Source organism: Octodon degus, unplaced genomic scaffold (genome assembly GCF_000260255.1).
Source record: "Octodon degus isolate 3935 unplaced genomic scaffold, OctDeg1.0 scaffold00074, whole genome shotgun sequence".
Taxonomy (NCBI): domain Eukaryota; kingdom Metazoa; phylum Chordata; class Mammalia; order Rodentia; family Octodontidae; genus Octodon; species Octodon degus.
In genome coordinates, this window is record NW_004524650.1 from 7,289,422 (window position 1) to 7,315,909 (window position 26,488).

Consider the following 26,488-nt stretch of genomic DNA (forward strand, 5'->3'; position numbering starts at 1 on the left):
AAAAAAAAAAAAAAAAAAAAAAAAAAAAAAAAAAAAAGTAACAAAGGAGCTAGCTGGTTTTAAATTTTTGGTAACAAATGTAAAACAGTATGATCTCAAAACCTGGAATGAAAACCTATTGAATACAAAATATTTTTAAGGGACTAAACCCAAGCCCTTGACCCTGAACCACCCCCACCCCCCACTTTCAGACCTCACATTGTCACAGCTAAGCCCAAACTTGTGATTCTCCTGCTTCAGCCTCCTGGAATGTTGGAATTATAAGTGTGTAGCACCACGTCCTATGATAAAATGCTTTAAAAATATTTTTGTCAGTATGTGTTTTCGGTACACAATGATTATATTTATTGTGGGGAGTATGTACATATACATGACACATTCTTAATTCTTTTTTTTTTTTTTTGTGCCCTTATCCTTCCATCTTCACTGTTCCTCCAACTTTTGTTTGTTTGCTACCCATTTAAAAAGTTGTTTTATTTTTTTCTCTTCTTTTAATCTCTTTTCCTTTTCTTCCTTCTCTTCTCCATTTCTCATTCCCTTTCCCATTTGAAAAAGATCTCCCTACCTTCTATTACCTTTTATTTTGCTCTTTACACTTTTAGCTTTTCATGAAAGAGTAACCATGTGATATTTCAATTTGTATGTCAGGTTTTTTGCTTAACATTATGGCCTCAGGCTGCATCAATTTACCTACAAATAACTCAGATTTATCCTTGTTTATAACAGAGCAATACTCCACTGCATATAAATACAACATGTTCATTATTCACTCAGCTGTTAATGGTTATGTAGGCTATCTCAAGGACTTACCTATTATAAATTGTGCTGCTATAAGCATAGATATGTATGTATCATTAAAATGATGATTTTAATTCTTTGGGGAAGATTCCCAGAAAGGAAATAGCTGGCTGCCATGTATTTCTCTTTACTGCTTTTTGAGGAATCTCCATACTAACCTCCATAGTGGTTGTACTGACTTAAATACCCGCCAGCAATGTCAAAGGGCTCCTTGTCCCCTGCAGCCTCACTAGCATTTGTTATTTGATTTCTTGCTGATAACCTTTCTTTATGGAGTCAGATGGTATCTCAGTGTTATTTTCATTTGCATTTCTCTAATGGCCAGCAATGTAAAATGCTTTTATATGAAACAGTAAGACAAAATTTCATAGCAAAATTATGAAAATAATAGTTAATATATTGTGCATTGTTATCTTCAAATTACTCAGTACAAAACATCTACAAAAATGATTATTACAAAGAAGAAACAAACAGACATTAGCACAAAACTTTCTTTTCAATGAACCAAGAGAAACTAGTAGTACAAATGAAACAAATTAGCATATATATTAAAATATTTTTGAAACAGCAGAATGGATAGTTTGGGGAACCATCGGAACCTCTTCCCGCTTCCTCTTTATTGGAGCTTTGTGGTGGGGGGTTGTTTTGTTTTTTCTTGTTGAGACAGAGCCTCACTAAGCAGTCACGCTAGCCTCCAACTCACTTTGTAGCCCAGTCTCGAGCTCACAGCAATCCCCCTGCCTCAGCCTCCTGAGTGCTGAGATTACAGGAGTATGCCACCACTTTTATCTATCTTCCATTAAAATGCTTTTGTAAAAAGGATGCACAGACCTAGGTAGTGCTGAGAAAGAAGCACAGAGAAACGAAGATTCTGTATATTGGGGCAAAGGGAAGAAGACTGCAAAGATAAGCAGGAGAGCCACTATTGGGTATGAAAAATTATACTTCCGGATTAATTCTTCAGGATTGAAGGATTATGCAAGATGTCTAGTACTTTTAGATCTCCACATTTTCAGAGCTCTGAGTAGGAGAAGTGACCCCAGGGTGTGACACATGGGACTTCAGCAAAGGACATACAGACTGCCTACCATGTAGCTCAGCTCACTACATGAGGGAGGGTGTAGTATGACGACTTTGCTGGGAACATCCGAAATCATAGGAAGACAGACCATACAGAAGGCCTGGGTTGGCCCCTCGGTTATCGGGACCCAGCTTACATATATAGAATCATATGTAAAGGACAAAAAGTGGCTATTTAAATTCAAGATGTTATATTAAGAGTGCCTAGTTTGTGTTAATATGCAAGAGAATTCATTTACATGATGCTTCCCATCAATATTGCTATCACAATAAATCATATAAATATGAACAACAGCTACTTTGAGCCTTCTGCACTTTGAGCCTTCTGCACTGCCACTTCTAGGCAATGTCTTCCTCCTTGGGTTCCATAGAGGCATTGAGATTCCAGCCATCAACTGTCACCTCCGAAATCCCAACCTCACAGGTTACTCTTCCCTGACCAGACATATTTTCCTGTGAAAGAAAGACTGAGGAAGGTTGTGCTTCAGCTGAATGGCAGCATGCCCATATGAAGCTTCCCAAAGAGGGCTTCAGATAACCTGAGGAAAGCCATAGCAGCTCCTCACTGTGGGATCTGTTCCTGCAGTGACTGCCAAGTGCTAGCTGTGTTCAAGTGCTGGTCGAGGGCGTGGGGGAAAGGTAGACGGCTTCTGTACTTAGGGAAATACAGCTCAGTGGGAGGCAAGGCAGGCTATAAATGGCATTCATTTGACAACCTGCCTTGTGTGCTCAAGTCTTCAGCTGTACATCATTAATGACAGGTACAGACAGTGTCAAACACCACTGTGCGCAGCCTGAAACAACATCGATATCTCTTTGACACAAATTCCATTCATTGGACCCTCTCTACTGTCTGCCCACAGAAGGAGGGCTGGGAAGAGGAGGCAGGAAAAGGAAACAGGTAGGGAGGTGGAGACCCTGCCTGAATGAGCCAGGGTCCCTTTGAGGTCTTACACACGGAAAGACTAGACAGCAAATGTCCCAGGTCTGTTTTACATTTCTTGGCAGAAAAGGGACTTGGGGTTGTCTCCTGAGAGAGATACAAAGAAGTATGATGAGGAGCAGTTTGTGGCTCCAGTGGTTATTTGTAGGACAAGCAGGGAATCATGGGAAAACACAGGGATAGGGCCTCTTCCTTTTCAGGTGACCTGCAGGAAATGGTTCAAGACTGATTTCACTGGGAAGCAGATGCATGTTCAAGTTCAGGCCACACACTGCAGTGGACATGGTGCTAAAGGACCCAGGTGGCAGGGGCACCCACCCTGTGCCCTGAGCACAGCTGCTGTGCAGCACCCTCAGCCCATCTGCAGCAAAGCCTCAGTGTTCTGTTTTAAGTTTCTATTTTCAGTCAGTCAAGAAAGTAAAATAGTGGATTAGAAAAGTTAAAGTTATATAACATATAATTTGAGACTTCTATTATTGATTCAAGAAACAAAGTTGCTCTAAGTGCTTCACAAGTTCTAATTCTCCAATTTGAGTTTTCCTGAAGCAAGGAATTCAGGGCCATGCTTACTAGCTCCAGGGCCTACACTTCAGGCCTCACTGCCCAGAGCCACTGACTAAGGGCACCCTATCAGAAACTGTGGTCCCGGGCCAGCAAGAGGGCTCAGCACACTAAGCGTCTGCTTACGTAAGTGCAGGCACCAGGTTCGAGCCCTGGCACCACATGCTGCACCAGCCCCATCCCCAGGGTGTGCTGAGCAGGCCACCGAGTCCAGGCGTGATGGCGCACACCTTTAGTCCCTGTGCTGGGGAGGCTGAAAACAGGAGGATCACTGAGTCCAAGCTTCATTGTGAGACCCTGTACCAAATACATAAAATTTAATTAAAAAGAAAAAGAAAAAGAAAAAAAAACTGTGGGCCTTCCCAGCTCCCTGTTAAGCAATTCAGGAAGAGAATGAAGAGCTGCCCTAGCTTAGCTGTACCTCACTGTCCCCTGCAGCTCTCTCTCTCTGATCCCCCTACCCAGCTCACTGTTGCTTGAATAGACTTTCTTACAATAGCCCCTGTACAGGTGAAAACACTATCATGTGCCCTCAGCTGGGAACAGCAAGTTCCAGCCACCTGTCACCTTGATGCAGTTGTTGCTACCTGGGCATGACCACGAGCATACTTGGCTTGCTTGTCTCTGGCTGGCATGCCTGGCCCAGAGGGCCAGCTGAGGTCGCTGTGGACTCTGTGTTGTTTGTCTCCAGCTGGCATGCCTAGCCCGGAGGGCCTGCTGACGTCACTGTGGACTCTGTGTTGCAGTTCTCCAAGGAGAGGCACATCATGGACAGGACCCCTGAAAGACTGAAGAAGGAGCTGGAGGAAGAGTTGCTGCTGAGCAGCGAGGACCTGCGCAGCCATGCCTGGTACCACGGTCGCATCCCCCGACAGGTATCTGATTCCCTACACAGCACCTCAGCCGTCCTTTGGCCATGTCTGGTAGATGGTCCTGTAGGGCCCTGTCCCAAGGTCACACAGGATTGAGCCCCTGAGCAGCCAAAAGTCAACACTATAAAGTAACTTAGGTCCACTCTGAGGACACCTTGGTAAGAATGAATGTCAGGAACCCAGAATGCCCTGTAGGCGGAAGCAGGACACTCCAGCGTCCTGAGGTGTGCAGACACATTGTGCAGGAGGCCATAGCCACAGAGCCAGTAACCTGAGGAAGCTCACGGGTGGGTTGCAGTTCATGTAACAGAGCTCTGGGCCAGTTGCTACAACAGCCCCTGCCACTGGGAACCTGCCTCCTCTTTAAGGTAATAGGGCAGGTGGCACAGACTGACAAGGCCACCTCTATCCTACTGGAGCTGGCAATTATTCAGTCTCTCCATCCCTTCCTTACCAAATCCTACGAAAACTCTGAGATGGAGAAAAAGGAATTACACCAGTGGCTTGTATAAGATATATGGCTTAGAAGATACTTTGTGTGATTGTCACTTGAATGATTACCATGAATCATGTTTTCATTTAATAATATAAAAATTGAAAAATACACTAAATGTGCAGAACTGAGGTATACGCATTCCCTTAGGTTTTCGTCATAAATCTGATCTGGCCAGTCATTAACCGAAGGAAATGAGTAGCTGGGGTAGAAGGGAAGGGTATCATGTAATAATTTTTGGTTTTGGTGTAGCAGGGTTCTCGCCACTATCAAAGAAGCAATTGTTATTTGAACCTTGTTTTTTTAACCTTAATATTGATTGGAGAAAATATAGATAACAAAAAGAAGAAAATTAAATTCTCTTCTATAATCCTCTTAAAGATAACCATTATGAATCCTTCGATATCTGTGCTTCCGGTGCTTTCCAGTGAAGCAGGAGATGGTTCTGCATATTCATCCTGCAGCCCACTTTCTTCACTTAATTCTATGTCCTGAGAATTTTCATTTGCTATAAAGCACCAGACTATGTGCCCCTCTGCTGCATCAGAGTATGTTGTGTGTTCATCCATTGTATACACACATCACAATTTATTAGACGCATAAGAGTGTTCCTACCACTCTGACCAAAATCTTTTAAGCTAGCTACTATATTCGTACCTATAATTATTTCCACAGGCTCAATTCCAAAGGATGGAATTTTTGTGAGAACATATTTTTTAAGCAAAGATATAATTTTAAGGAAACCATGGTAGTATACTACCCTCAGCTAACAGAAATATACCATTAATTGAATGTTGGAATCTACCAGCAAAATTTTCAGCTTGTTAAACCAGTAACTGCTGCCACAACCGTTCTCTACATTGTGATCATAAAATTCATTTGCCATTTGCCATGAGTATAAATTTTCAGTGATATATCATGCCAGACTAGATAACTGAACACTATAACAAGAATAGTAGAGCCTTGGGAGATAGCTCGGCAGTCTAAGCACCTGCCTGGTAAGCCCAAGGATCTGAGTTCGAGCCCCAGTACAGCATGCTATGCTGGTCTGTAACTGCCCCAAAACCAGGCGTGGTGGAGCATGCCTGTAATCCCAGTGCTGGGGGAAGATGAAACAGGAGAATCACTAGGAGTTCAAACCACATAGCAAGACCCTATATCAAATAAATAAATAAAATTTTTTAAAAAGAGTAGTAATAGTTATAAGCCAACACTTTATCCCTTTGAATCTTTATAAACAACCCTATAGGTAGTAATATTATCTCCATGTTATAGATGCTGGAACTGAGCCACAAGGATTATGTCCAGTTAATTATGTCTAGTCCCTCAACTGAAACAGAACCACGCTGTTGGGCTACAGAAAAACCAGGCTACATAGCATTTCATTTGCTGTAAGCAGCAACAGCAGCATTATCGTTAACTATTTTTGAGTATCCACTGTGTTCCAGGCACTGTACTTGTGCTTTGCTTATGTTCCACATGCGAAGATACGTTCTTCACGATAACATTATGAGTTGAAGGACCCCAACTTGGTTTTGTTCCAGGCACAAAGAAAAGGATCAGTAAATAGCTCTCCAGTTTGACAATGGAGAAACTAACAGCTGACTAAGGAAGTAAAACCATGTAACACTGCCTTCTGTTTCTCCAAAAGCTCCTAAAAGACCAAGTGTGCCATTCCTAATCTTCTTCACTCATCTTTTGTCCACAGGTGTCAGAAAATCTCGTGCAGCGAGATGGTGACTTCCTGGTTCGAGACTCTCTATCCAGCCCTGGAAATTTTGTCCTGACCTGTCAGTGGAAGAACCTTGCTCAGCACTTCAAGATCCACCGCACGGTTCTGCGGCTCAGCGAGGCCTACAGTCGCGTGCAGTACCAGTTTGAGAGGGAGAGCTTCGACTCCATCCCGGGGCTGGTGCGCTGCTACGTGGGCAACCGCCGGCCCATCTCCCAGCAGAGCGGTGCCATCATCTTCCAGCCGATAAATAGGATGGTGCCCCTCCGGTGCCTGGAGGAGCGCTATGGCACCTCTCCTGGCAGGGCACAGGCGGGTAGCCCTGCAGAGGGAAGGCTGGATGCAGCCAAGAGGCTGAGCCTCACCGTGGGCAGTGTCCAGGCCCGGGAGCAGAGTTTGCCCAGGGGAAACCTCCTCAGGTGGGTCAGGGCCTTCTCAAGGTGAGAGGGCACAAGGGATGTTGAAGGGAGCCCAGGTTAATAAGGCAGATGACGCCGAGCAATAAAAAGTGGTTAGTTATAGGCCAGATCTGCTAAGCTGGCCAGATAGCTTAGCAGATTAAAGTCTCTGCTTAAGCAGACAGAGACCAGGGGTTGATCCCCAGCATGCCTTGTGGGCCTCACCCCCGAGGCACACTGAGAGGGCGATTGAGACTGAGCGTGGTGGCACGCGCCTGTAATCCCAGCTCTTGGGAGCCTGAAAACAGGAGAATCACAGCTGTGAGTCCAATCTGTATAGTGAGACCCTGTAAACCCTGTACTTGATACAAAATAAATAAATAGGTGGTAGTTAGAATGCACATTGTGACAGAGCTGTCACAAGCAGTGACTGATGAGGTCTCAGCTGAGCTGCATCAGAAGTAAATAGTATCCAGGCATGGTGCCATCACAACACTCTGTGAGGCTGAGGCAGGAAAATCAAATGTTGCAGCCCAACCTGGATAGTTTAACGACTTAGGGGAACCCTGTCTCTGAAAAGAAAAAGAGCTAAAGATATAGCTCAGTGTGAAGGCCCTGGGTTCATACTTCAGTACTGAAGGAAAAAATAAATGGTGCAGGAACTGAGGGGAGGAGAGTCCAGGCTGGTGGATGTTGGTGGAGGGAGAAGGATTTGGCAGCCTAAAAGCTCAGAGAATCTTAGTGGGCATTACAGGGGGCAGATTGCCCAGGCAAAGGGGCACAGCACAAGAACAAAGACAGGGAATAACAAGAAGAACCCGAGTCACTTTGGGCTGCAGTGGGGGTGTCCATGGAAGGTCGCAGTGGTGTGGAAAGGAGCCTCTGGAGGGCCAGCTGTGGTTTAGGTCCATCCATAAATTTGGGCTGAAGACTCAGATTCAGGATTATTCCCTATGGGAATAGTATTTGACTCAGTGAGAAGAGCTGAAATTTCAAGACTACAGTCTGAACCTCTGGGACAGAGGAGAAAAGAATTCAGAGAAGTGGGTAGAAAACCAGGGTATCAGGACAGCCCTGAGCCAAGGATGTGTTCCATGGAGCCCAGGCCTTATGTGCATGTTGACTGACTGCTGGGAAGTAGGAGGGCTGAGGCCGTATGTAGACCTGCCCCAGACGCAGAAATGCTGCCGCCCTTCTGTTTCCAGCTTCTAAGTTTCTTGCATAAACCAGCATGTTCTATTCCATTTGCTGGTTTTCTGTCAGATCCAGGAGAAAATGATATAAACTGTAATTTCTATACAGCAAAATACAGGACTCTGATTAATACAAATTATAGCTGTGCTACTGGGAAGCTCTGGGGCATGTTAGTCAGCATCTGGCTATGGACCTGTGGTCCCCATGCTGGCTCCGTGATGAACAGCTGTGCAACCCCAGGCAAGTCCCTTGACTTCTCTGGGCCTCCCTTTCTTGATCTGGAAAGATGGAACTTATGATATATAAATGGCTTAAGAAATGCAAAGCACTTTAGGAAGGGATATAGTGATTGCTAGGTAACTGCTAGTAATCCTAATTAATGATTGTTATGTGAAAGAGAATAGGAAGATCAAACTCAGGACCTTTACTGGCCAGTAGACAAGAACAACTTTTTTTGTTGTTGTTGGAACCGGGCATTGAACTCAGGCCCTTGCACTTGCCAGGGAAGCACTTATTCTACTGACCCATCTCCTCGGCCCCTTTACAACTTTTTTTTTTTTTTTTCTGGGACAAGAACAGATACATAGAAATCTTCACTTTTTCAGTAAGGTTGGGTTTGAGAGTCCCTTAAACATAGAAGGGGTCTCCTTTCTTACAGTCCCCTTAGAAGTAGGTGTTGGGGGGCCGGGGAAATGGCTCAGTAAAATAAGTGTTTGCCTGGAAAGCACAAGGGCCTGAGTTCAATCCCTGGTTCCAAATAAATAAATAAATAAATAAATAAATAGAAGTAGGTGTTGGCAGCAGAACTGTTCAAAAGGGTGCTGGGAGGAGCCTCCCTGTCTACCCCGGATACTGGTTTTAAAACTATTTTCTTTTTAAAGATAAGACATGAAAGCAAGACAGAGTTTAATGAAAGGAGCAAATAACAGCCACATTCTAAGATCCCCCTTTGGAATGTGGAGCCTCCAGGACTAACTCACCCAGGAAGCAGGTCCTGCACAGTTAAAGCTGGGGGTGGGCTGGCCAAGCATGAAAGGTGGCCCAGATGGCCTATCGCCCTGCCCTGCTGCCCTTCAGCAGCTCCCCGCGTCAGCTTTGGCCCTCTGCCGCCTGCTTTGACGTTGAGCCCGCTGGTTGGCTGGCAGCTGGCCGGATGCCCCAGGCAAAGGTGCGTGAGCTCAGCCAGGTTACATTCTGCCCAGCTCTGTCAGCCCCTGGAGTCTGACCAACAGATTGCTATGGACTCTGCTTAAATATCACTTCTGAGAAGCTGTTTCCTTTGGAATTTGCCTGTTGACTTGCCTTATCTCTGAAGGGTTCTGGACTTTTTCTGTTAATGGAGTTGGGGTTTTTTGTCTGTTTGATGTTTGCAAAGGTAGGAGAGATCTTTCAAGTGTCCGTGCTTTAAGAGTTTTATGCTGATGGGTGGCCAGTTAATGTTCATTCCAGTGTGGCTGATGCAGTACCTTTTTCTCCTAGTAACAGTCTCCACTGCTTGGTGCTAAATTAGAGAAATTCCCCATTTTGATTCAGAGGACAGAATGAAAGTCCGTGTTTTGAAAGTGACCTTTTGTTTTTTCCGCTGAGCCTCCTGGTTGCTGCTTGGTGACCTTGCTTTCCTCTAGCACAAGGAAGAGATCTGTTGGTCCTTACCCCCTGCCCCTGACAGCCAGAAGCAGATTGCCTGGGGAACGCTGAGCTATTCAGTGAGACAGAAAGTGCCCCACAGCTTCCTTCCAGTCGACACTGAAGCGCCATAGAAAACACATGTTAGTTAGGCAAGTCATTCCCCCAGAGTCTGAAAGTAATTTTAGGCTCTGTTAAAAAGTACACATTCCAGTTCATATTTTCCCCATAGTACCATGAAACTTTTACTCTGCTCTGTCCCACAGAATGGAAGAGCTCAGAGGAGGCATCCTAGGACTTAGCTGCCTTGGGGACATGGGATGGCACACTGCAGTCATATTTATAATAATCTCCCCATCAGTAGTAATCCCTCCTCCGTGTACATTCCTTTACCCTTAGGGTATGCAGACAACTCCCATCTTCAGCAGTTTCCTTTTTTTTTTTTTTTTTTTAACTTTCCATGACGTTGCCTAAAGGGTTTATAACTTAATGACATTTCTTCCCCGTTTGTCTTTGGCTTTAGGAACAGAGAGAAGAGCGGCAGCCAGCCTGCCTGCCTGGATCACACACAAGACAGGAGGACTTCAGCCCTCAAAGCCCATCAGTCAGAAAGTCACCTGCCTATTGGTATGTGTTGGGGGGTTTTTGGTGCGGAGGGTGATAATGAGACTATGACACCTTCAGGCAGTTGCCCTGTTATTTCTAGTCACCTAGCCAAGGCTCGTGCCTGCCATATGAGAGAGACTATTTATGCTTGCAAAGTACTGAGCTGGATGCTTTGTAAGTTCAAGCCTTCAAGGTGAATGATTATCCCTTTTTTGCTTCTGAAGAAACTGAGGCATAGAGAGGTAAAGTACCTTGTCCAGAGTTGCCTAGAATTTGAAGCCAGGTTTTTTGCTTTACTTGTTTTGCTCTGTTTTAGTGGAGTCTCACCATGTTGCCCAGGCTGGTCTCAAACTCCTCCCAGGTTCACATGATCCTCCTTCCTCAGCTTTCTGGGTAGCTGGGACTACAGGCACAAGCCACTGTGCACAGATCGAAGCCAGGTTTTCTAATTCTGAGCCCGTTCCACAACTCATGGTCTTCATGACAAAATGGGATGACTCCTTATCCTCTCCTTGGGCAGAGAGTGAGTGGGTTGGACCTAGAGATCCTGACAAGCAGCTGTCCAAAGACCTCTTTTCTCCCTTCATGTCCAAAAGAAGGAATGATAAGGTGTGGGGTATGGGGAAACCTAATGAGCAGTTGTGTAAGTAGTATATGGGATTATTTTTTGTTCTTTTCGTGAGTTCCTGGGACCACGAAGTGATTTCCTGGTACCTGTTTTTGAACCTCTCTGTGTGGGTTACCTCAGTGTCTCTCTCTCCCGTGTCTCTAGCTCTTCCTGGCTTTGAGAGTGACTCAGGGCCCTTGCTGTTGTGTAGCTAAAGACATTTTTTTTTTCAGGCAAGACTGCATTATTCACTGCTGTCCAAGCTCAGCACATTTTACTGTTCTGACTTCTGAGACCATAACATGACGCTGCGGCTGTCAGCAGGCAGTCTGGAATTTTGAATTGCCCCAGAAGTGTGGGGTGGGGCCAGTCTGGCTGGATGTTGTTCGTTCAAGACTGCTGTGGACTGGGCTTGAAGTCCACACACTGAATTAGAGGGATGAAAATTGAAACTCCAGGGCACAGAGCAAGGGCTGAGGAGCTGTTATTCTAGTTCTGTTTGTTTTGTATTCTCCACACAGCTGAGCTTTCTCTGACCTTCTCCTCATAGGCTGTAAGCTGCCCCCTCAGTCACAGCGGATGGATGCAAGCCCCTGTCCAAACTCACCCGTGTTCAGGACGGGCAGTGAGCCCACACTGAGCCCAGCGGTTGTTCGCAGGGTCTCCTCGGACAAGAGGGCAGGTGAGGCACTGCGGGGCTCAGATAGCCAGCTGTGCCCCAAGCCACCCCCCAAGCCCTGCAAGGTGCCCTCCCTCAAGGCACCGGCCTCTCCAGCTACTGGGCTTAACTCGGAAGCCAACTACTGTGAACTAAACCCAGCCTTTGGCAACACAGGCTGTGACCAGGGAGCAAAGCTTCCCTCACGTGCCCAGGGCAGCCATGCAGAACTGCTAACAGCCAAACAGAACGGGGAAGCGGGTCCTCGACACTCTGGCACAAACTACTTGATTCTTGATGGGGACGACGGAGCTAGACCTTGGGAACTGCCGGCAGTGCAGATGGGTGAGGGGCAGGAGGACAAGTGCAAATTTGTGAAGCCCCTCCTAGAAACTGTGTCCTCCTTCAGGCCCAATGACTTTGAGTCAAAGCTCCTTCCTGCAGAGAACAAGCCCTTGGACACAGCGATGCTGAAACGGGCAAAAGAATTGTTCATTAACAACGACCCTAAGGTCATCGCCCAGCACATGCTGAGCACGGACTGCAAGGTAAGTGCAAGCCCAGTCGCCGAGCGTTCCTGGCTTTTGGAAGGTTTTCAAGGGAACCTTTCTGGTCTAACTGTCTACTGGGCAAGTGTTCTGCTCCTAAGAGAAGTCTGAAGATTACAAGGGTGTGGAGATTTATTTTGGGGGTGGGACCCACAATCAAGACGACCTTTGCCCGGGCAGGAAGCTTATAAATTTTTCCTTGGACCAAAGGAGAGCAGGACCTCCCACCCTTGTTGGTGACAGGAGTTGTTATTGAATCTACCCTTCTCCCATTTGCTGTTTAGTTAAAAATTCTCGCCTGGCCTCAACCTCATTAGGACTGGCAGAGGCAGAGGAGAACAAAAGGAGATGAAAATGTAGTTTCTGGAGCAGTACAGCCCTAGTTACTTTTATTTCATTATATATTATATATAATATACATATATGTACTAAAATGATCTCCAAAAAAAAGTAAACTTGCTAGGCATGGTGACACAGGCCTGTAATCCCAGCACTCAGGAGAATGAGGTAGGTGAATCACAAGTTCAAGACCAGCCTGGGAGGGCTACATAGTAAGTCAAAGGTCAACCTGAGCTACATAGTGAGACCTTGTCTCAAAAACAGATACAGATTTTTGTGGTACTGACCATTGAACATGGGACCTTACACAAGCTAGCCCAGTGCTCTGTTGTTTAGCTGTATCCCTTATCCATAAATAAACGTTGTTAAAGTTACTTCGATTTTCAGTGGGTACAGTGGCATGCACATTAAGTTTTAGTACTCAGGAGCTTGAGACATACCTGGGAAACATAATAAGACTGTCTCAAAAAGTAAAAGTAAAAAAATACCCAGACTTTTATTTTTCATAATAGTTGCTTGATTTAGGAAAAGTTCAAATCACATAAAATCAAGTTTCCTGGTGATCACCAATGACATCATTTGGCATTACATTATTATTTGCTCTGTGAAGAAAGGTGTATAAATAATGGATGAGTAACCATTTAGTTTGCTTTGTTTACTTGGGGGACTGAACCCAGGCCTTGAACACACTAGGCAGACTTGTGATCCTCCGCATCAGCCTTCTGAATGTCTAGGATTACAGCTGTGCACCACCATGCTGGCTGCTTGGTGTTCAACTGCTATGCAAATGGAACTAACTGGTCTACGCACACTAACTTAAACCCAGAGTCCTTCATTAACGATGTAACTGTCATTCTACCTGACTAGATACAGCTGTTTATATCAGCATGGTTTTTAATAGGAATCATTTCCTTCAGGTGCAGGGGCTTTTGTGCCTAGTTGGTCTCAAAGCAGTCTCTTCAGAGTAGTATTTCTCAACAACAGGTTTCTTGGGGTAGGGTGGGCTCAGTCTACCTCGGTATAAAACAGCTGATCTCTGGTGACTGGATTGACAGATGAGGCCACAGTAAGGCTTAAAACCCTTTTTCATGTGAATCTCTTTTTCATTCGTAGTTCAGGGAAGTCAATTAACTTCAAATGTCAGGGCTTATTTAAGAATTGGATTTTCTTTCCTGAGTCAGGAATCATGGCTAGAAATCCAGTCTCTGAGCAGTCCTCCAGGGAATTTTGAAGTAAATTAAGGTTCCCCCAAACAACCATAAGAAACAGGTTGCTCCTGGTTGTGCTTATCCTCCCTGCAAACAGGGCTTGAGGGGACCCTCTGTAACCAGTAATGCTGGCTGACCAAGCCTGGGATGTGGTCCATGCTGAGTGGGTGGGGAGGGGGCCCCACTAGGGAAGCCCGGAGGAAAGCCAGGAAGGGCTGCTGTAGAAGAACAAGGCTTGTTGGCTCCACTGGCTGTGTGTCCTTGAGGGGTGCACACATGGCCAGGCAATCTGCAGAGTTAAATTCTGACCTCTCTTTCAACCTGTTTGGAGGTGGGAGAATTGAGTATTTCTATTCCAGTGTGTCAGTCCCACTGGGCCCTGGATCTGAGAGCACAACTGAGCCAACAGTCCAGGAGTGAGATTCTAGTCTGGTGTACACCTGCTGGGTTCTCCACAAAGGAAGCTTCTTGTAAAAACATGGGCCTTGGTTGACAGAACAGCTCAACTCCCAGAGAGAATGAATGCCATGGCCTCAGGACTTGAGACTGCATGAGGAGGGGAGATGCCTGCTCACTACTTTGGAGATCTGGAACCTTCCCATTGCCTTTGACAGCCACAAAACTAGGGCCTGAGTCTGTTCTCAACTGAGAAACATGGTGGGGTCCACTGCTATGTCTGCTTTCGAGCACTCCAAAAGAGGAGCTACATGGAGTTGCTGGACACTGAGGAGCCAGTCTGAACTCTGCCCACCTCAGCCCTGAGGCAGAGCTATATTCAGTCCTCCTATTTCCCTCCTTCCACCTTTATTTCCTTGTTCACTTCCCAGAAACACCAGGCACAACCAGTGTCTCTAAGAGGAGAAATTGTTCTCCACCCCAAATGTGGTGGCAGCCAGCCAGGCTACCCGTTGCGTTAACAGGAGGCACTGGGCAGCATCTGGAGCTCACATGCTGTTTTCCATCAATGCACTCAGCCCAGGAACTGCTGCCCAGAAAGCTATCAGCTTGAGCACCACGGGGCTACCTGCCTGGCAAAGTCCAGTGCCCTCCTCCCAGGGCCCTCACTGCAAAATGAGTAGTACCTTCACCTCACCTGTCTGGTGACATCCTCCCACCTCTGTGTCTTTTCCCCTAGAAGTGAGGCCAGGAAGTGAACAGTTTGGCCTCTGAGTGTGAAGTACCTGAGTGTGAAGCCCACCTCTGCATGGCTCTTTCTCTTCCTCTCTACCTAGGTGCTCAGAGAAAACTGATATTGTAAAGTTCTGGGCACTTTGCCTGATCCAGAGTGATAATTAAGTCTTTATATATTAGTGTTAAGTATTCAGCATTGATTGAACACCTACTGTGTTCCAAGGCAGCTCAGGTTCTCTGTCCTGCCTTTGGCAGGGGCAAGGTAGGAAAGAACAATGGTACAGGAATCTGAACCACAATCTAAGAGGGAAACACTCTGCAGGGAAGGCACAGGAGCGAGGGCCCTGGACAGGACCTTAAACCAGGGTTTGGTGACTAGATGGGGTTGGTATGAGACAAGTTTGGAAACTCATGGGTCTTGTGGGTCTTACCTATAGTGTTTCTCAGTCTCTACTTCTGGGCACATACCAGATTTCTGCTTTCAAAACACTTTACTGTCAAGTGAGGGTAACACCCCCATGAGTGTGTAGGCGTGGGTTTGAGTCCTCTGTGCTAGGGCAGCAGAGCCAGTGAGCAGAGCCTGGCCATCTCATTGCATTTCAGAAGGTCCATGGCAACTGGGAGGATGGGCAGGTCAAGTTCATCGAGCCTTCCCTGCACCACCTCAGCAGCCCCCAAGGTGGTATGATGCAGAGAATTGAGCAGAGTCCAGAAATCAACTGCTGACTAGGCCAGTTGTTGGCCTGCCTAAGGGTCAGAGGGATTTTGTGGGTGAGACCCCAACATTAAAGAACACATGTGTGTGAGACATCAACAACAGCAGGCAGCATGGAGCAGAGCAGAGAGCCAGAATGGGAGCCACCTGCATCTCTATTGCATAATTCTTATACAGCTTGTTATCTCATATTTACATTCTTGTATAATGTGGTAATCAACCTGTTTACCTATACTAAATAATGGTTACATAACAGCAACCACTGTGCCCCTGCACTGGACAAGTAGGGTCATATCCTCAGGTGTCCTTAGATGCCACTGAACTTTAAAGCAATCTTGGTGATTCCTCACATCCCACCCCCTCAAAAGTCAGAGGTATATAAATGTAACATTTATATGTAAATCATAAGTATCTGTACTTAATAAATCAAGAACCATGTCATTTTGCAAACCGCTTTTTTCATTTGAACAGCTTCATCCATTAGCAACATTAAAGCCTGGCATGTAATATTGAAGGCCTGGGCTATATGTTGAGCAAGGGCTTTAACCTGGAAGGCTGTCTATGGTCCTTGGCCCTGGTTAGACGCTATTCCTAGCAGCAATCTCATATGCAGCATTAAGTTTTCTTGTCAGATGCTGTTGCTGGTGGTCAACCACTGCAACACTTGGTCAAGGCATCTGCTAAGTCATTTCCCAGTGAGAAGACAGGCTTAATGTTCTGAACCATGGTAGTTTATATGATCAGCTTCTGTTCACACTCTCATACGTATATATCACTGTGAGGGTGGCACCCCACAAGGGACAGTGCCCTGTCACTCTTGAACTGTCCAAACTGGTAGCCAGAGCATCAGCCCCCTAAAGATGGCCCAACTCTCTGTGCACACATGTAGAGGTTCTTTTTCGAGGATCACAAATAACCACACTGTCTACAACTCTGCCCATTGACTTGATCTGCCTGCTCTGGTTTCAAACCAGAGTACTTCTATACTGGGTTAGACAGCAACTGCTGTCCATTCTGGGCTTGGGACATAGCTAGACCCATCAGTATATCAGCATCAGCCAGAGGACACTCTTTCCCTTCTGCGTAAGGATTAGGGATCAAGTCCTGTAGTCCATCCTCCCAGACGGATCCCAAATGACTACTAATAGGCTAGCAGAGAAAGAGGCTCATTGCTGGATATGTCCCCCAATGCATGAGCGTGGGACCTGTGCCACCCCACTCCTGAGACAACCTGCCCACATCCACACTCAGCCCTCTACCTGTCCCGTGATTCCTCAGAGGCATGCAGAGCTGCTGTTTCTCAACCAGGGAATACCAGCTCTTGGCTTCTCTCTACAACTGTGAGCAAAACCTGACAAGGTGGTTTTGCTTCCCCTGTTTTTGCCATAGACCTTGACCAAATCCATCATCATCTACATTGATGGTGAGGATAAATGGCAGGGAGGGTAAATGACTTGTAGGGCTTGCACTGTGAAGGGCAGAGGGCAGCACTTGCCCACAAGAAGGGATCCTCTGCACTGTAAATGTGCTACAGGGGTCCTCCTCTGCATCTCAAGACCTAACCTAAACCCTATAGTGTGGACTCTAGGTTCTCTTGTCCTGGAGCTCAGCCAGGGGAATCCGGCATGGCTTTAAGAAAGAAACTATGTACCCTGAAGACAGACTACCCTGAAGACTCTCTCAGAGCAGGGACCACAGAACGCTTGCTAGTGTTTCCAGAGCAAAATGGAATCACTGGCGAGCCTTTTAGTCTCATTATAGAGTGTGTGGGTTGAAGGGCACCCCACAGAGGCATGGGGTTTGGAGCCTCTAACAGGACAGCTGTCTCAACAAGTGAGGAAGTATGTGGAGTGTATTGAAGCTACCTTACCAGGGTTTAGGCGGAACTCTTTCCGGAGATCCATCCAGAATTTTTCTCATTTCCCTGTGACCAAAGATTCACAACTTAAATAATCAAACAGCTTTTGGGGACCTTGAGGTCATTTGAATTATTTGCCAGATCCTTGAAAAAGGTGAACTAGTTTACCAGTTGTGTTAAACAAGGGTAGACTAAGGCCTCAATGACATAAGCAAGAACACATTATGAATTCTGCAGTCTGTCCAAGGATTTACCACTGGGCAGCTAATTCCACAGACTTATACATAGGGATATTGGTGGTTCCTTTATTCAACCACACAAATTAAGGCTCAAGGTTAATAATATCAACCAAATTTCCAGATGTGTTTTGTGGCCTATAAGACATCTGCACTGTTCATATTCCTGGGATAATATGGTCAAGGCCAAGTCCACAGATGGAGAAAAGGTGTTCCATGTCTGCTGTGTCCAGGCTCGGGTAGACCTGTTGTATCTGCTAGTTGTATTGTCATTACATCAGCACGTAGTGAAGAGTCATAGCCCTGTTACAGTGACACACTGACACAGGCTCAGCATTACATGCAATTGCTATAAATAGTCAACAATAGGGCCAGCCAAATAGCTCACCTATTTGGCTGGATTAAAGCACCTGCTTAAGCAGACATAGTGGCTGGGGTTCGATCCCTGGCATGCCATGCCGACCTCACCCCCAGGGCACATTGAGATAGCAATTGAGTATGGGCATGGCCTGTAATCCCAGCTCTTGGGAGGATGAACACAGGCAAATCACTACAAGTCTGATCTATATAGTGAGACCCTGTAGACCCTGTACTAAAATACAAAAAGAAAAAGTCAACTAATGCCTGAGTTCAATAAACTGTGATTACATACTAGAATTGAGATGGGGTGGAAGCTAGCTTGGACAGAGATTTCCTTTAAGGAAAATCCTTTAGGAAGAGGCAGGGTATGTTTGAGACATTCAGTTTCAAATCACTATACATGTTTTTAATAGTTTTCAGATGTGCAGTGCACTTACCGAGCCCTAGAGAGGCAAAATTGAGGTAATACCAGCCAGCCATGGTTGTTAAGTGAGAACATGAACGGCAAAGCCCACAGCAGACAGGAGCTTGGATGGGACTCTGCTTTTCCATGAGGGGATAGTGGCTCTGCACATGCGCACACACAATCCTGATGTTGGCAGCAAAACATCACAGCAGATTTCAGCCTATGTCAGACAAAAGCTCAATGAACTAAAGTATTCTCCGGCTGGGCAGGAACATGTACCAGGTCTGCAGATGCTGCAAAACAGTTTACGTGTTCCCTCAACCTCTCCTTCCTCCCTGAAGTTGATATTCTAGTATGTGTATTACAATGTCACAAATACCAGGCTGGGGAGATAGTTCACTAGAATAAGCACTTGCCTGGTAAGTGCAAGGTCCTGAGTTCAATCCCCAGTACCACAATAAATAAATAAATAAATAAATAAATAAATAAATAAATAAATAAAATGTCACAAATATCCTATAAGAACCATACTTTTGGGGTGCTGCAGCTCATAAAGATACAAGTAAAGGGCATCCCCAGCTGCCCAGTTTAGTGTGCTGCTTTTCACGTGCTGAATCTGTGCTATGGTCAGCCCACTTGCTGATCTAGTTGAATTTGAACTTCACTCCTGGCAGGTTGCTAGGATACTTGAGGTCTCCGAAGAGATGAAGAGGAACATGGGCGTGAGCTCAGGGCTGGAGCTCATTACCTTGCCTCACGGACACCAGCTGCGCCTGGACATAATCGAAAGGTGAGCAATGCTGTCCTCTGCACTTCCCACCCTTGTTAACACCTTGCAGGGTCCAGAGGGCAAAAGAAAAAACAGCACTAGCCCTGCCTACCTCAGAGTCATGTCACTCCAGCTTGTGGCTGCCAAGTGACTCTTCTCAGAAGGCAGAGCTGAGAATTCCTGGAGATGCACAAAGGGAGGGCACAGCACAAACCAGGGACAAAGAACACCTTCCTGGCTCTGTTCCCAGAGTGGGCAGTGGAGAGAAGAGCCCTGGGCTCGGCTCATAGGTGCCATGCATCCCACCAGCCTGGGGCCCCAGGCCCACTGCGCTGCAGAGGCACCTTCCTGCTCCCCGTGTGCTGCAGCCCCACCTGAAGAGCTGTGGAAGTTGGGGGTGGGTAGGTATGGAGCAGGTTCGGAACATTTCCTTTGAAAGATGAACAAAACAGCCCCCGGACCTCCAAAATATGTCTGCTACAAAGAATCTCTGCTATCCTCTCTCAAAAATGAACAGACATGAATATGGACCTTTAGAAATTAGACACACACAGTGAGGCATGTTTTTAGAAAACAAAGTATGGCTAAATTTCCCTATTTACTTCAAAAGTCAAACTTTCTAACATTAAAAAACTTGATTTGGATAAGACTGTCTTATCTTAAATTTTGTGTATATACAGTAAATACCATCGTGGCCATGACTGACTCCACAGCTTCCCATGATATCTTTGGTCACAGCCCTGTCCAGTTCAAATATCTGCACTGGCCACTGTGTTAGCCACTATGACCTGTGGCTACTGGGCACCTGAAACATGGCTGCTGAGTCTAAGGAATGAAAATGTTTATTACTGTTTTATGTGTAAACAGCCACGTGTGGCTAGCAGATGTCAGCCTCTTAGGAACTCTCCATTTTAGACAACCTTCTGGGGATTGATACAGCAGCTTTCAAGGTTCTGTGGCTTTAAATCTGATAAGACAACTCCAGTGTCTCTGTGGTGCTGGCCTCGCAACCCCAAATGCATCCCATAGAAAACAGCCAGGATGTTGAAGACATACAGAGGAAGGAGATTAAGAAGAGGCCCATGCAGACTTCAAGGCAATTCCTGTCTTAAGGATTTAAGAAAGTACAGATCCTACAACTGAACTGCTCTGCTTTCCTGACTCTAGCCACCTCTCTCCTCATGCCGGGGGCTTGGCTTTCCAGTTCCACTGACTTCCTCACTGCTGCTGTCAGGGCCAGTGGTCACCGTTTCACTTCCACATTCTCCTGTGGTACTTTCCAGCCTGAAAGCTCCCCAGATGCCAGGCCTCGTGAATCTGAGCCTTATTTTTCCAGTGCTGGGGTATGGGCTCTAGGCCCAGGTGATAGCCAACGGATTTAGGACTTGGCTCTCTTGGCTGTTCTTTCACTTTTGTTAGCATCCATTTTTTTTTTTCTCTAGATTTTGGCTGACTTGTTCTGGAGCCAAGAAGTGGTGTAATTAGTGTTTTGGTTAAGTAAAGGCTAAGGTCATACAGGTCCTGAGCAGCTCAGTGACATCACTTTCTTGCCCTTGAGGATCAGATCTAACTACCGATGATTTCTCATTTACCACCTCACTTATTGTGGGCACACTGAGCTGGAAAAGAACATTTGAATGCCTCCTGCTGCTGACCTGTTGGTATGAATACTATTCACTCCAGGGGTAGACCCAAGAGGTCCTGACAAGTGGCTGTATTAATGGATATAATTACCTGGCTAACCACTGATACATTAGGTCTTACAGAAGGAGAAAGCCTGTCTTTTATCAAGGAAACCATTAAAACAAGTGGATTTAAAAAAAAAAAAACCACTGATAAAAGAATAATTGACATGGGACATTCATTTGCTGTTATTAAAGACATATCGAAAATGTCTCAGTGTTAATACTCTGTGCAAAGCTCTTCAATAGAGCTATATATGGATTCATTAATTGAGAAAGACAAGAAATCAGAAAAAATAAGATACATTGAGAAAAGGGAATGAGACAAATTGAGCCAAGATACAGAAGGATATACAAATAGAGATAATTGTGGTAAGAAAAACTTTATTAGGCGTCTGTTATTATTATAACTTCACACAATCTTTTCTTACCCTCGTTCCCATTTTGTAGATGAAAAAACTGAGACAAGTAGTTAGATACCAGCTTCGGATCACACCACAAGCAGACATCATGCACATTTACATGTAAACACTCAGTGATGTTGGAACTCATTACTCATTTGAAAATCACTGGAGAAATTAGCAATTCTATGTTTAGCTAAATCATTGCTTACTACATGTTATTCAAGGAGGGTGAGAGGTAGACCCACACACCTGGGCACAAAGCAGGGTGTAGACATCACAGGCTGTAAACTTGCAGACAGTGTGGTACCAGAGTTTCAAAGGCACCTTTTATTTTAGCAACCATGGTTGAGGATTTGCCTTCCAGCACTTATAGTACAGCCTGGAAAAAAAAAAAAAAAAAAAAAACTGAACCAAGACAATTCAGACCAAATATAATAAACTCCTGGTCCAGATTTACAGAGGGAAGAAAAGGGTCCATCTGTTTCCTGCCACCAATTGCCCCTGTTCATATTGGTCCTATTGTTACGTACAGAAGAGGTCACCCTGCTTCCTGCCATGAGTCTCTGAGTTTGACCCAAGGTTCAGGATGAGAAAAGGGAGGACTGCTAAGGGAAGTGTGAGTTTATTAGGTTCTGACCTCATAGGCAAATAAATTCCTTCATAGAAGTTCTTCAGACTTTGTCCCCATATCCATTAACCTTGTGGCCTGTTGACCGGGATTTCAGAATATGTTCTTAGCTCTGTCTCTTCCCTTTTCCTGATGGGGACCTGTGTCATCTCCTAGGATTAAGTAGCATATATACCCTTTCACTTTTTGTCCCTTCTGTGTCCCACTCAGGGGGCTCAGTGAAGGTGGCCCCAGACTTTGCAAAGGATGGTAGTGTGTGTGTGTGTGTGTGTGTGTGTGTGTGTGTGTGTTTTGGTGGTCATGGGGGGGGGGTTGGTGTCTCCTTGGAGCTCTCATGGTGCAGGGTACAAGGAGCCTCATACTCCTGAGCAGCTCTGCCCCAGGAAATCTTCATGCTCCCAAGCCAGAGTTGAACCTGGCCTTGTCCAGGTCATCTTGCTTTTAGACTGCAGTGCACCTTCTGTGTCCTGGCACAGTCTGCCTGCATGGGAATGGTCTCTGTTGAGATTGGCTCTCCAAAATGTCTGGCCTTCTAGCACCCTTCACAGCAATAGAAGCAAATGTGCAAAGACAGTTCTATTTCTGGCTAATGTGGTGTAGTCTTTCAGTCCCATTAAACTGAGCCTGACCACTGATCACCTTCCTTTCAGACACCACACAATGGCCATTGGTACTGCAGTGGACATTCTGGGCTGCACAGGCACTTTGGAGGACCGAGCCGCCACCCTCAATAGGATTATACAGGTGGCAGTGGAACTGAAAGATTCCATGGGGGACCTCTATTCTTTCTCAGCCATCATGAAAGGCCTGCAAATGCCACAGGTAAATTTTCATTTGCTTTGTGAGGCCCCTTGAAGAAGTCTGCACAGCCATGCTTGGCGACTCAGACCATTTTAGCCAAAATCTAAAGTTGAATTGGGGGCTGGGAAGATGGCTTAGTAGAATAAGCGCTTTCCTGGCAAGTGCAAGGGCCCGAGTTCAATCCCTGGTTCTGCCAAAAAATAAATAAATAATAAATAAAGATGAATCGAATATTAGAGAACTCTACCTTGATAAAGGAACAACCAAGAGCAGTGTTCAGAGTGCTACAGCTCTTTTGTAAGAACTGGATAATTGCTAATAGTCCACATTTTGGAAGGATTGTGCCCATTAATATATGTCAAAACAGTCTCTGTTCCTGGAGAACGAGCCAGGACAAGCCATTAGGCTCACATATGTTGTGTAATAATAACTGCTTCCGTGTGGGTCACCAGGGTGGCCTGTTTCTGGCAATGATGGCAATCAAGCCATTGGGGGAGCTCCTATCAGAGAATCCCAAAAGTGCTGCGTCTCACAGTACCGTCAGCCAGTCACCTGAAACAAACTCTTCTGTTAAAAACTGAAATTCTTGGCTCACCTACCATTATAACTCCCTAATTAGAATTTCTAAAATCAGGCATTTGAATTCATCCACACTAGCAGGATTTTTTCAGATGAGTGTCAAACATGAAAACCTGTATTTGAAATCAATAGGCCTTTTAGAGGAAAGTCATGTGTTATCTTTATGGCTCAGAATTGCCTTTTCTGTTTCTATTCTTCCAAGCCCTAGGTGCTTAGAGGACCTCAAGTATGAGATTACAGACTCACAAACCTAACCTCCAAGTAGTAATACAAAACTGCTGGTCATTTAGCTTGGCTGTTTCATAACCACAGATTGTCTCTGAAATCATGCCAGGTACTTACTGAAAATTCTTTGTTGCAACTGAGGGAGATAGCTACAATCAAATTCCTGCAAGTCAGAGCATGGTAGGAATGTAATTTCTTTAATTAAAAAGCAAGGTGTAGTGGCACATGCCTATAATCCAGCATTTAAGGCTGAGGCAGGGGGATTGCCATGAGTTTAAGGCTAGCCTGTATTACACAGCAAGACCTTGTCTCAGAAAACAGATAGGCAAATAAAAAAGCAAAAATCCTCTTAAAAATAAGAAGCTGTGGGCCAGCGAGTTAGCTCAGCGGACTAAGTGCCTACCTAGGCAAGTGCAGGGACCAGGTTTCAATCCCCAGCACCACATGTTGAACAAAAATAGCATAATTGGAACAAAATCTCTCTCATCATTATTTTAAGCAAGAATTTCATTTCCTGTTTCATAGGCTGCTCTGTCACTCTAGGTATCATCTGAAAGTTCAAGATGAAAACCAGTTTGACATGTTGCCCACAAATGGTATGAACTGTAGAGGCTCTTGAGCTATCCGTTTCCAATTTTCTCTAATTCAGCATCCCCAAAAAGTGCTGGGCATCTTGCTTGCCCCCCTGCCTCAGCCTTAAATGCTGGATTATAGGCATGTGCCACTACACCTTGCTTTTTAACTCAATCCCTAGCCCCACCCCTGGGCACACTGAACCTGACACTGAGACTGGGAGTGATGGCACATGCCTGTAATCCCCCCGCTGGGGAGGCTGAAGACAGGAGGATCACAAGTCTGAGCTGCATAGTGAGATCCTGCACAAAAAAAAAAAAAAAGAAGAAGCTGAACAATATCAGTAGAAGTTTGGGGGGTTGGGTGGGAGGGGAAGGTCATTTCCAATTACAGTATTTCATTAGCTTTCAAATTCTTCTGATGCCCAGCACTTTTGGGGGATGCTGAATTAGAGAAAATTAGAAACGGATAGCTCAAGAGCCTCTACAGTTCATACCATTTGTGGGCAACATGTCAAACTGGTTTTCATCAGATGATAACTAGAGTGACAGAGCAGTCTATGAAACAGGAAATGAAATTCTTGCTTAAAATAATGATGAGAGAGATTTTGTTCCAATTATGCTATTTTTGTTCTTTTTTGTTTGACCCTGTTTTTATAAGGAGAATCACAAAGGTGTTATGAAGAGGACAATAAATCTTGAATGGTGAAAAAGGAAATTCTTCTGATGCCCTGAAATTTTATAAATACTTGAAATAAGCAATCCATACATTTACATATTTCCATGATATACTGATTTCTAATATAAAAACTTTGGTATAATTTTTCATTCAGTTCTTAATTTGCTTCATGTTCATTTTTCCTTATCCAAAATTGCCTATAATTCTGATGGTAAATCTGTCCAGTGAGAGCTTCCCTGAGCATGATAAAGGGGTTGTTTTATGGATTCAACATGGTTGCTGTACATGATATCAAATTCAACATTTAGGGACTTATCCCCAACCACCCCAACTTTAGTGATGTTCATTCCCCTCTAGCAGTGTCAGATCGTTTTCTCAAAGCCCCCCAGTAGTGAGGGGACACAGTCTTCCAGGGAGTTCAGGGCACTGCTAGGATGGAAGTGGCACATCAGGGAAGACTGAACAGGAGCTTCACTTCAACCTCACATCATCATCCAAACCCACTGTTTTGCCACAAGCTAAGACAGTAGCTTCCCCCAGACTTAGGGGTCCTTCAAAAGGCACCACTTCCACAGCGGGGAGGACAAGAGGAGGCCTACAAGGAGAGGGTCGCAGTATGAGTGGCCAGATAAAGACCAGCAATAAACTGATTGCTGCAGTTCTTTCTTACCTTCCTCTTGGAGTACATGGGATTGTCAGAGGCTAAGGAAAGGAGCTTCAGCTCTGCTACTTTAAGAGCAGGGCAAGTTACCTAATCTTTCCTATTGTGCTTTTTAAAGTACACATTTGCATTACATCATGAATACATTTATTGTGCATGTACATGACACATTTTATTTTTTATAGTTTTATTTTATTTATTTTGATACAGGGTCTCACTACACAGCTCAGACTCATAGTGATCCTATTTCAGCTTTCTCAGTGTTGAGAATACAGGTGTGCACTACCACACCCAGTTTCAGGGCCAGCATGGTATGCCCAGGGTTCCAGGGGCTGACACAGCATGAGGTACCAGGGATCAAACTGAGGCCCCTGAGCTTGCCAGGCAGGTGCTTCAACTGCTGAGCTATCTCTCCAGCCCAACCTATCTTTCTTTTGTGCCCCTTTCCATTCCTCCCTATATCTCTTTCCTTTTCACATTTTTCAATGATACATCCCCCAACTGTCTATTGTCTTTTTTTTTTTTTTTTTTTTGTGGTACCAGGGATTGAACTCAGGACCCTGAACTTGCCAGGCAAGCGCTTATTCTACTGAGCTATCTCCCCAGGCCTCTGTCTGTCTTTTATTTTGTTCTTCAATTTATCATATGATTTTTAAGATTGTATGTCTGATTTCTTTCATTCAACAGAATGGAAAAAAAAATTTATCAGGTATATCTCAGAGGAGTAACATCTAAAATACACAAAGAACTCAAAAAAAAAAAAAAAAAAGACTGCCCCCACTAAAAAATAAGTCAATCAAAAAGTGGGTGACAAATGTATAGAGATTTCTCAGACGAAGACACACAAATAGCCAATAAGTACATGAAAAAATGTTTACCATCACTGGTCACTAGAAACATGAAATTTAAAACAACATGAGATTCTGTCTTATTCCAGAAAAATGGCTATCATCAAGAAATCAAATAATAACAAATGCTGATGAGATGGTGGGGAAAAGAAGCCCTCCTACATTGTTGGTAGGATTGTAAATGAATACAACCAGTATAGAAATCAGTATAGAGTTACCTCCAAAAACTAAAAACTAGAAGTTCTATTTGACTCAACTACTGTATTTCTCT

General features: G+C 45.0%; 1 protein-coding gene across 2 annotated transcripts in view; it reads left to right on the forward strand.

Moving 5' to 3' along the window:
* Positions 1 to 26,488, forward strand: part of Bcar3 (BCAR3, NSP family adaptor protein) — a 121,032-nt gene that overhangs the window by 88,905 nt on the left and 5,639 nt on the right. For both annotated transcript variants that reach the window (XM_004635715.2, XM_004635716.2), the window contains 6 exons: positions 4,129 to 4,257; positions 6,456 to 6,898; positions 10,221 to 10,324; positions 11,461 to 12,116; positions 19,044 to 19,159; positions 22,503 to 22,674. In XM_004635715.2, coding sequence (XP_004635772.1) covers positions 4,129 to 4,257; positions 6,456 to 6,898; positions 10,221 to 10,324; positions 11,461 to 12,116; positions 19,044 to 19,159; positions 22,503 to 22,674 — 1,620 coding nt within the window. The remainder of the gene's footprint in view (positions 1 to 4,128; positions 4,258 to 6,455; positions 6,899 to 10,220; positions 10,325 to 11,460; positions 12,117 to 19,043; positions 19,160 to 22,502; positions 22,675 to 26,488) is intronic.